Raw genomic sequence first — 11,738 nt, forward strand, 5'->3', positions numbered from 1 at the left:
AAAACCCGATACAAAATATTATATATATAATATGTTAATGTAAAGTATATATATTGATATATTAGGAATTATTAGGTATTAATATTAACATTTTACTTAATTTTATATGCGCAAATACAGAATTTATATTCATTTCATCAATATTTTATTTTTCTCAATTATTATGCATTAAAATATCTAAATATAATAAAAATAATAAAAATAAATGATAAGCTGAATGATTGTATACAACTAAGTTAAGATCTTTCACGTATTTATTGTACTAAATGAAATATGTAAAACCCTTATTTATATTTCTAAATTTTAAAAAAGAAAAAATCATCACATGTTTTATAGATATATAATTTTTATTTTTATTTTTTAAGTATCCGAATTAGACCCGAATCCGACCCGAAACCCGAAAAAACCCGACGGATCGGATCTGGATCTTTATTTTCTGGACCCGGACCCGAACCGAAATATAATGGATCGGGTCTGGATCTTAGGAAACCCGACCCGATCCGACCCGTTGTCATCCCTAACTACGAGGGCTGTTTGAGTGAGCTTAAAATAAGTGTTTTTAAAGTAAAAAAAAGTAAAGTAGAAGTTAGAAGTTAGTCAATACTTATAAGTGATTAAAGTGTTTGGGGAAAAAGTAGAAGTTAGAAGCACTTATTCGTAGCGTTTATATAAAAAGTGGAGAAGCACTTATAAAAAGTTAGGATTCCCAACTTTTGTTTCATGACTTCTACTTATTTACCAAACACTTTAATCACTTATAAGTCTTAACTAACTTCTCACTTCTACTTCACTTTTTTTACTTTAAGCAAGAAACACTTATTTTAAATCTACTCATAATTATGGGACATAAGATTAGAGATAAAATACACAAGTCGTGTCTTAAATCATTATAACACTATATTTTATTATATTTCATAAGGCATCTAGTAGGATATTGTTGGACTTGGTCTTAGAATAGTATTCAATCAATATTTTAAATATTTTTTTATTTATGAAATTCAGGGTATTTAATTAGGATTTTAAAAAATTATCAGAATTTTGGGTATTTAGATAGATTTTAAAATTATGTTACAAAATCTGGTGATATTCAATCGTGATTTTAAATTATGTTTAAAATTTTGATAATATTCAATTGAGATTATTTAAATTCCATTAAAATCTAATGATATTCCAATCTTGATGGATTTTTATGAACTTAAATGATGAATTATGTGGGATTGTTCAGTGTATTTTAAGAGTAACTCTAAACATTTCCTTGGCTAAAAAAGGAAATGGCACACCAAAAATATTATATACAAATAATTTTATGAAAATATCACACTTAAACCATACTCCCCACTTATCTATAACTTTAGACAAACTTCTATGGATGATTATATCTATCAAAGCACTACACATTTGTAGCAAATGTGTATAAAACCTTGAAATAATAATAACATACTATATTTAAAATACAGCCAATCAATATAGTTAATATCATTGAAACAAAATGTATTACATGTTCATCAAATTTTACATGATGTTTTACACATTCAATTTAGCAAACCATTATAACCAGCCTCATTGGAGATGTTCAATATGAATATCATATATTCTTAATTTTTAGCGATGGAAATTGTATATATTATCCCTAGCAATAAGTTTGTTGAGCATCTCCAACGATGTTGGCTAAAAATGATCGATTAAATTGGACGTGTAAGATATTCTGTAAAATTTGCTAAAGTTGTAAGATAATTTGTTTCAATGGTACAATCTATATGTTAAAAAAGGTATTTTATTATTATTTTAAGGAAAAGGTTAGGTAGCTTATAAAAAATTCCCAAAAGTTTCCCAAATTTCATGTGTCATCTTTTGATTGGATATCAAGCCATTAAATAGACATGGACCCTTTGCAGTTACACCAACCTCACCAAAATAATCATCCCAAATTGACACATAACTTATTTGGAAAATTTTTAGGAAAATAATTTCAGGTAATTAGCAATGTCCTTATTTTAAGTAGTTATAGATATAATATACTATTTTTAATATGATCATAGATAACGTGAAATCTTCTGACACGTCTCTAGAGGTTGGTCAAATATAACCAAGATCATCATCAAGTTGACTGCAATTATAAACATCAATAATACCTCATTCGAGTTAACTTTGTTTACACAATCTCTATAATTTTTATTTATGGTATATGTTAATCACTTTGAACTAAAGGTATCCTATTCTCGTGAGAATTTTTCGGTTATTTATTTCTAATGTTGAGGATTCTTTGCCGGTTAATCGTTCATGTACATCACATATGAAGAGAACTTCACTCGTACTTAGGGCTGAGCAAAACCGAACCAGAACCGAAGAACCGAACCGAACTGTGAAAATTCGGTTCGGTTCGGTTCCTTTTTATAAAAAAATTCGGTCCTTTCGGTTTTTCGGTCCGGACCGAAATAAACTTCGGTTCGGTCCGGTTCTTTTGAAAAAATTTCGGTTCCGAACCGAATAGACCGAACTATTTATATTAATTATTTAATATATTAAATATAACATATGTTATACGATTTTAGTTGTAAGCCACAGGCCACAACACCCAGTTCCCCCTTCCCACTGCCAGAGACGCGATTAGCCGCCTAAACCCTAATCAAGCATACGCGATTTATATTCAGACTCGGTATTATCATGTATGTTACTCTGGTATTCAGATGCTTGCGACTGGGATATGAGGAGGCTGTGACCCAATTCTTTCAAGAAGTAAGATCTGTTTATTTAATTAGCACTGCACACTTGTAGTAAATTGAATATTGTTTGGTCACTTTGTGTTGGATCAAGAGTTTTTTGCTGGTGGCCAGACGTGCAGCATATTGAAGAATGGAGGCAGGTTCAGACCGTAGCAGTGGAGTCTTTGTGATTATCCAGTTTTTGATTTAAAAAGTTCGGTTCTTAAGGAAAGAACCGAACCGAACCGAATTATTTCGGTTCGGTTCCGGTTCGGTCCATATATTAATTTCGGTTCGGTTCGGTCCGAAAAAAATTAACAATTCGGTTTTCGGTTCTTTCGGTTCGGTCCGGTTCTGGACCGAACCGACCGAATGCTCAGCCCTACTCGTACTATTGTCTCCTTTCATAAATTATTGTAATATGATTTTTTATATTTCATATTAATCATCTTTAGCAACCTTACTTAAAACAACATGTTTTTTTAGATATTAAGCACATATTAAAAGCTAAAATCGTAATCCAAATTAATTATGTTTCTTCACAATCTTTCGGACAAAATTAATGGAATGCTCATTCCATCTTTTAAAAATAGAATGCTCATTTCATTTTTACATCATGTTTTTTCACAATCTTTTTGACAAGAAATCTAACTACACTCATATTTTGTCACTATTATTTCATACTTTCTTCTTTCTCCTTAAATTTTTTAAACAATTTTTCATTCCATTCTCTCCTCACTCCGTTCCATGAGTGAACAAAGCCTTAATGTTTTTTTTTTTACGAAGAACCACTTAATGTTTAGTTGTCAAAGAAGTAACCACACGTGACTTCTAAAATCTAACCCAAACACAAAAATTTCGTCTCATTTTGTGTCAATTTATTATGTTGTATCCAAAACTGCCTGGTCTACACTGCATTATCAAAATTTAACAGCTTCGTATTCAGGAAAACAGCATCTCTGCTCAAATCAAACCGATTTATACCGTAATCCCACAAAACACAAGAAGATGACACATACACAAAAGGGTCACCGAAGATCATGCAACTTTTGTTGCAAACAGAAGTAGTTTATAAAATGCAACTTTCTCACACCCCTTTCCAGTTTCAACTCTACTTTCTCCGCCACAAATAGTATTTGAAAATATTTTTTAAATTTGTAACAAACAAAAAATGTTTCAATCTTTTTTTAATCCAAGTACATTGAGCATTTTTGGAATTCCAGATGATAAGATTCTCTTATCTTTCACAAACAATGGGAAGAACAGAGTCTAGAGGCTTGAAATGTTTAACCAAGCCATGTCGGCTGGATAAAAAAACAATCACACATGTTGCCTCTCTTGTGTGGGCTGCGTGATTTTGCAGAAATAATGTGCCAGCTTGTTTACCAAAAGCAGGAGATTAAATGTAGTTTTTATTTTCCTGACCCGTTTGTATAAAAATTAAAAATATTAAATTATTAGTTTTTTTTTCACCGCTTCTACTTCTTTGCAAACAGTTTAATAACTTACACTCTACTTCTTTAGTTTAAGTAAGAAGTTATTTTTTTAAAATTAAACCAAACGGTCCAAAAGTAATTTTTGAAACTTTAATTGCATGGGAAACTATAATATATTAAACTGAAGTTGCCAGGAAACTCTTTCAAACTAAAATACTACTGTAATAACAACATTTTCTTCTGCGATCCACCAATTTAACGTTCCCGGTCAACACGTTTATAACATTAATTTTAACAACACAAGTCGATACAATATCTTGTCCGAATCCCATATTCCCATCCGTAGCTCCATTTGATCTTCACTGAGTATAATTAGCAATGGTGGATCCAGGCTCACAAGCCTTCGCCGCTGCAGTCGGCTCCACAGTTGGCGACGGAGCCACAGCCTGTCCAAGCAACTCTTGAGGCAGATCAGGAATGCCCTTCAAGTAAAAAGTGTAGAACAACTTGAAGGGGAAAATGAGCTGCTGCAGCTTCACTTGACCTGACACGCCTTCGAAGATGCCGGTGCCGCCGGTGACAGCCAGATATGTGTCCGCGTATGTCAGATATTGTCCCTGCACTGTTATGTGACCGTAGTCTCCGAAGTAAAAGCTGTAGACAGCCTCGTATCGGTCACCTTTTTTTTCGGGTACGTTTTGGATCAAGATGCACAGGCCTGCTGTTATTCCGATGCGCTTCTGTAGGTCGCCTGTGTAGATCTGCGTACATTTCACCCTTTAGTTATTTTCACTTGTAAGCAAATAGTATTAATTAAAGTGTTTTAGTAGGATTTTGAAAATATAAGTAAAAACTGTTTCGTATATTAAGATTTGTATTCTGTCTGTTCCTTTCACTTTTTTATCATCTCAAACAATTTTAAAGTGCATATAAAATATAGGTCTACAGCTTGTTCTAAAAATTTCCTTGTTTTAGCAGAAAAAAATTTAATGTAATTTATCAAATTATGTTTTATTTGAGATTTAAAATACGTGTCAAGCACTATTGAAAAGAACAGAGTGAATATATATTATGAAATGATTTCACGGGTTCAGTCAACAGTCTTAATTGTGAAATATCATTGAGAAACAGGAATTTGTGTTAGTAAAGAATTTGATATATTACGATACAAGAGATGAGGATCTTACTTTGTTGGTGAACGGAACGAGATCACCCAAAGAGTTGGTAGATTTTTGGCTGAGTTTGAGGAAAGCAGGGCTGCTACGATCGCGCTCGTTCATTTCATACACCGACAACTCTTGGACTTTAACTGTACACAAAATAGTTCGATGAGTCGATAAATACAGGAAAAAGTTTATTAAAATAACGAAATATCTAATGAAATTACGTACCTGGTGCAACTGAGATTGAGCTGGGAGAAGCCATTGAATTTGAGGATGGAGAAAGTAAGCTTATTTGTTTTGTGATTGTAAAGTAGATAGTACAGGGAATGATTGATATGGGAGATGGGTGAGTGGACATATAAATAGGCCCAACTAGTTAACGCGTGAATATTAAAGTAACTATTATCAACGTGATGAATATGTAAATGGACGGTGGGACATGTTGGTCAAATCTCTCAAAAAGTATGCGGTCAAACACTTTGTTAGATTCTCATATCACATGTACCGTCACAGATGGGTATTGCGATTGAATTGTATTTCATATCGTATTCATGTCTAAATTATTATTCTAGCTTATAATACTTTTTTGTTATATTTTTTAATATAAAATTTTGAATTGAATTAGATTTTATATATTATAAGATATTTTGTTAATGTAATTCATAGCGAAACTTAGAAAAGTTATTTACTGAAATAAATAAAATGGGGTTTATCCCTTGTAAATATGGTAAAAACTAAAAAGAGGTTATTAACTTCATACATAATCATGTACAAAGTGCGCAACAACCGATACATGTGTTGGTATGAATTTTTTTTGAAATTAATTATTGTGAGGTGATATTAATTATTATCTGAATAAAATGATTTAGAAAATTAAAGTTGCAAGTCAAAAGTTATTCTAACTCTGTTTATTCACTAACGTTTGTGGCAGAAATTTAACGTTTGAATATTAAAAAACCTTTTGCAATAATCACCATAGAGCGTTAAATCTGGTAGCAGCAGGACGAAGATACAAATTCATTTGTAAAGGGCCGGACATATACTGTATTTGAAGAAATTGTTCGAATTAAAACAAGATAATAACCCAGTGCAACTTGAAACATAGGAGTATTACCGGATATAACCTAGAACACTTCAAATATTTAGCACAAATGTTTGTCCGAACGGTCACAACTTTTTCTATGATCGGGAACTGAAAATTTTCTTCTAATTTTTGAAAGATTTTATTCATTTTCTTTTTGTTACTATGAAATTCATTATTGTTAATGCCCGGGCATGAAGTGGTTAATTGTCCTAAATTGCTTATTTAATGAGTCCCCATCTTGACATACGTATGATGCAGTATTTATCAACGTTTTTTTTTTGCTGTCCGATGACATTACTTCTAGATTTTTGACCATAATGCATGGGGACTAGTGTATATTTCAACGAAAAAATCACTCATTCTTAAATTTTTACTCTTCAATGAGTTTTTCACGCTGAAATAATGTCACTTATAATAGATTATTATGGACCATTATCCATATTCAGTAATCAGGAGTATATATGGTATGTGCATGTTCACATTTCTTTGTAATCAATTGTTTCAAGACTGCAGTTTTGCAGAACCTGGGCTACCATAGTCAGTCAGAGTCAGCCTTATTTTGTGCAGACAAATCTCCGTAGATCAAAATCGTTATATGGCCTGTTGTGGTGCGTAGAACTAATTTATTCCAGCAACCTTAAAGCTAGACGTTTAAAGATTGATTCCCCGGGATGACATTCCACTTCTGTAAGTTCGATGATCTTAGAGCTTATTATCTGGTCACTATACAACATGCTGAATTTCCTGGATTAAACCTCAGACTGATAGTTTTTTTGTGTGTTGAGAGTCAGCTCACTGATCACAACTTTCTTAACACAACCGATCATTCTTGTTCTTAAACTTAGCCATTCTGTTTAGCAGTAAGAAAATGCTAATTACCTTGATTCATCCCACGTGTTACTAGTGAACTCTTTCTATTCTGTTATTAGTTAGAAGCTTATAGCCATCAAATTATGTCAAAAAAATACACATAAAGCCTTAATGTACCGGAATTGTACATTCTTACCCTTATTCCGGCATGGAATATGCCTCCCTCCCAAGTTAAGTTTCCTTATTCTGACAGGAATCTTCCATTAAACTGGGAAAGCATAAGCCTCCTTCCCGAGCTAAGATCTCTTATCGGTTGGAGGCATTGACCCTTCATTCCCTTCAAAATATACCAACACATGCATATTTATATACACTACACAAAAGATAAAACTTTTTAGTATTTACCAGAAAAAAGATAAAAGTTTTAGAAAAAAGACAAGGGCGGTGATATTTTTTTTAAGAGTATTGAATACATATAAATATTAAGATGAATTCTAGACAAAAGTACCACAGCTATAACTAGGCCAAAGATAGCACTTCAGCATACAAGAGTTTACAAACATGTAATATTTCTGGGGACAGATGTCTCAGTACATGATATTAACACACCCTAAGGATAGAAACTTATAAGATACACTTGTAACAAAATTTTCAATGTCATTGTTTCGTGGTCCATGGTGCAAAGAAGCTCTGGCCAGAAGCTGAGTTAATTATAAATAATAATCAGCCCAGAGTTCATCATCGAAGTCGGTAATACTAACACGGCGGATCAAGCGTCTGATTTTAGCTCTTGATGAAGATCTAGGAAATTCCAACATATCATCTGTCATTGCTAATGCTACATCTTTTTTCATGCCCTCACTACGGTGGATGGACATTGTTTTTAGCGATGGAGAATGGGCAAGAAGAAACTTGACTAGCTCCAACTCAGCTATCCGACCTTGGAAATCACTAAACGTGACAATTTCAAGATTATCAAAACTAGATATTTCCGAATCGTCTATCCAACAATTCTTGAGATCTTTTTTACCGTAAAGGTAACAGTCAGCCTAGTGATAGAGAAAATATATCAGAATCGTCAAATAGAAGCTATAGTAAGTAGCAACACATGATTTGAAGTGTACTAGATCTGTGCTCACCAAAATATGTAGTTTGCACAAGTTGGGAGCACTCCGGATTAAACAAAGCAAACAAGAAATTTCATATGAATCAGTGAAATCCATATTGCAGATACTTAGAGTCTTTAGGTAAGATAGTGGTTTAGGAAGTCGATTTGGAGAACCTCCTGCAGCCAAGTACTTCGAACCAAGTTGTGAACAAAAAGCACAAACAATTAGAAGTTAATTGGTAATAAAAGTTACAGTAAAACAAGGCAAAGAGAATACAATTTTACCTTAATAAAACACAATCCTGCAGAGAACTTCTCAATTTTAGGTAAATTACTGAGAAACTTGACCACATTGGATGTTTCTGTCTGCTTTTCTGGTACAAACGTCAACATAAAAGAAAATTCTGTAAGGTTTTCTAACCCAATTGAAGAAAAATCTGAAGTTATTTCACGACATATCTGAAGCAGGCATTTGAGATTGGGAGCAAGGAAGTTAGTATGAAAGATTCCTTGGCAACCTATCAAGGTCAACTTCTCAAGCACAGGGCAGTGGAAGATGCTTGGTCCAAAATCATAAGTAGCATCAATTAGCTCGAGATTCTTCAAGCAAGTGAATCTTCCATTTACAGGTGTATATGGAAACCAAACACTTAAAAGCCTCAAATGAGTCAGGTCTAAAGAAGCAAACTGATGCAACCCAACTTCTCGAAGCTCAGTGTCACACAAGACAAGTTGCTTGATACCCTTTCTTGCGAAAAGCGGGATCCACTGATTAATGTAGTCGTGAGTTATTAGAGGATCACATTCACTAGGAGTCTCCATAGAAAATTTGAGAATTGGACCATTGTGGCGTAAGAGAACTTTATTTATCGCACTAACAAATTTTAGCGCATTCATTTGTCGACCATGAGGTTCAACAAAACTAAACCACCTTTCATCAGAATCTTCATAATCAAACATCGAATAGTTGAAGCTTAGACGCGGAATCATGGTCCAAGAATGCCTCCATTTAGTTGACAAGATACTGGTTCTCACTGCATCTCGTATAGGCAGAAAACATAGGATAATTTCTTGCAAGTTCCGAGGCAGCTCACTGATTCTATCTTTCTTTACAAAACCGCCCTTCATCTTACGAGATTCTGCCATTCTCTTCTCCAATTTGAAAATGCTAACAAAAGTATACGCCAATAGCTCCTCTTAAAAATCAAACTAAAAATAATTGAACAAAAAAAAATGTTATCAACAACTTCACATTTATACATTTTTAATTAAACAACTCCTAAACAAAATCTTTTTTGAATATTTAGGGTTAGTACCTGTTCTACTCAACAACATTTTTTTTAATATTTACACACATTATTTCTACTCAACAACATTTTTTTTTAAATATTTACACATGAAAATATTAACAGAAAGCGATTAACTGAAGTAAGAAATGATTGAACAATTCTGAAATCGATCTTACTACTATAACACAAAAGTAAAGGCAACTTACATTTAGACTTAGCAACACAAGAGGAAAGAGGAGCAGTGATTTTGAATTTAGGGTTCTCATGGGTCAGCGGTTAATTGTGAGTTGTGAGTCTTGTGACTTGGTGAGCAGCAAAGAAAAAGTATACGACGCCTCTTTCTCTTCTCTCCCCGTCCCTTCTCCTCTTTCTCCTTGCTCCCTCTCCTCACTCTCTCCCAATTTGTGAAATGAATTGGGCTCTCTTTTCCCTCACTCTCTCTTAATAGTAAGATGAAGTGGGTTTCGGATTTTGGAGAAATCAAAAATTTAAACTCGATTAAAAGTAACTGTCCTGTCTGTGATTGTATTTGCAATATTTTTATGGGCAATGCTAGAGACCCCAAAAAGTTTCTCCAAAATGTTTTACCAAATGATGTGGCATACAAGTCGAAGATTTTGATTGGATGATTGATGAATATACAAGGGGGGTCTCATTATTATTGTGCAACCAATCAGTGTATGCCACATCATTTGGGAAAAAAATTTGGGGTGATTTTTTGGGGTATGTAGCATTTTCCTATTTTTATTGGTGGTTGTATGCACGGTGTAAATGAGTCGAGCCTAGCTCAACTCTAAAGTGCTCGTGTATCGTTTGTTAAAAAATTAGCAAATTTGAATTCGAGCTCGAGCTTGGATCGAGCCAAAAATATTGTTTGAGAATCGATTCATTAAGGAATAATTCTGTTCACGAACGGCTCACAAACCGCTCATGAACATGTCTCACGAGCATTTGCTCACGAACCGCTCATTAACTTACGCTCACGAACATGTCTCACGAATTTTTGCTCACGAATCGCTCATTAATTTTGTTCACGAGCTTGTTTAATAAATTTTGCTAACGAGCTAGCTTATGCTCATAAATTTATTTACGAGCTTGTTTATTATTTAATTTAATTTAAAAAATGAATTAAAATTCTATCAATATTTTAATTTATACTCTAAGGAATCATAAATTCATAATAAATCATCTATTTATAAAACTCCCGCATCCACGAGCCATGTTCACGAGTCAAGTTCACAAACCATGTTCACGGGCCGAGTTCACGAACCATGTTCACAAACTCATAATCCGAACTTGTTCGCGAACTAACGAGTCGAACTCTACTGTGCTCAAGTTCAGCTCGTTTATAAAGCGAACCTTAAAATTGTGCTCAAGATCGACTTGTTTATGAATCGAACCGAGCTTGAACCGAGCTTTTTTCGAACCAAACACCGAGCGATTATCGAGCGTATCAACTCATTTACCGTCCTAATTGTATGTATTTGTGGGGTTGATTGCCGCAAGTGATTTCTTCGTGTTGATGGGTTGTCGAAGTTTGGGAAAATTGCAGGGTCAAGACAGACGAAGGAGGCGTGAAGGGAGATCGAGAAAAGAGAGTGTAGTGTAAAGATATAAATAGACTGCTGACGGTTGTTTTGAGTTGTTTTAATTGATTTCGAGTCTGTGAATTGCGATATTATTATTGGCACCATAAGGGTGCTCATCGCACCCTTGCAATCAGTTGCAACTTATTATGCAATTAAATGTAATTTAAATAATTTTTTTTCTAACAATCACATATATGATTGTTGATAGTTTCAGATATAGTTGCATATGTATAATCGTATTTTTACAATATTTTTTTGTAAATATGTATTTTAGTAATTTTTCTTGAAAAATGATAACAATTTTGGAAAAAGCTTCATAGATTTGAGTGTTTATAAAAAAAAATCCTAGTTTTAAAAACATTGACACAACAGGGACATCAATATTCACATTCCAAGCACGTTTGGCTTTTCAAATTTCAGTGAATACTAGCATAAAAGCCCGTGCAAGACACAGGGCCGTAGTTTATAATGAATATTTATTTTAAAATTATGTATTTTGATTTTAATTTATGTATAATATATACATTTGATTTATAATTTTATAAATATAAATTTAT

The 11,738-nt window shown here is 33.3% G+C and overlaps 3 protein-coding genes across 4 annotated transcripts in view; all 3 read right to left on the reverse strand.

Moving 5' to 3' along the window:
• The window catches only part of LOC108217784 (F-box/FBD/LRR-repeat protein At1g13570), a 77,360-nt gene that overhangs the window by 26,985 nt on the left and 38,637 nt on the right, over positions 1–11,738 (reverse strand). The window lies entirely within an intron of this gene.
• Positions 4,266–5,659, reverse strand: LOC108216213 (allene oxide cyclase, chloroplastic). The gene is made up of 3 exons (XM_017388908.2): positions 5,530–5,659; positions 5,326–5,447; positions 4,266–4,899 (listed from the first exon to the last, which is right to left on the reverse strand). Exons 1-3 carry the CDS (start codon positions 5,657–5,659, stop codon positions 4,498–4,500), a joined length of 654 nt encoding a protein of 217 aa, XP_017244397.2. The 3' UTR covers positions 4,266–4,497.
• On the reverse strand, positions 7,618–10,125 carry LOC135152062 (F-box/FBD/LRR-repeat protein At1g13570-like). Of its 2 annotated transcripts, none has more exons than XM_064091536.1 (4): positions 9,799–10,125; positions 8,589–9,499; positions 8,335–8,493; positions 7,618–8,244 (listed from the first exon to the last, which is right to left on the reverse strand). In XM_064091536.1, the coding sequence occupies exons 2-4, from the start codon at positions 9,447–9,449 to the stop codon at positions 7,906–7,908; spliced, it is 1,359 nt and encodes a 452-aa protein (XP_063947606.1). In that variant the 5' UTR covers positions 9,450–9,499; positions 9,799–10,125; the 3' UTR covers positions 7,618–7,905. The 2 variants fall into 2 exon arrangements, with proteins under 2 accessions (XP_063947606.1, XP_063947605.1); XM_064091535.1 differs by having other exon boundaries at positions 8,589–9,512.

The sequence above is a fragment of the Daucus carota genome, chromosome 4 (genome assembly GCF_001625215.2).
Source record: "Daucus carota subsp. sativus chromosome 4, DH1 v3.0, whole genome shotgun sequence".
Lineage (NCBI taxonomy): Eukaryota > Viridiplantae > Streptophyta > Magnoliopsida > Apiales > Apiaceae > Daucus > Daucus carota.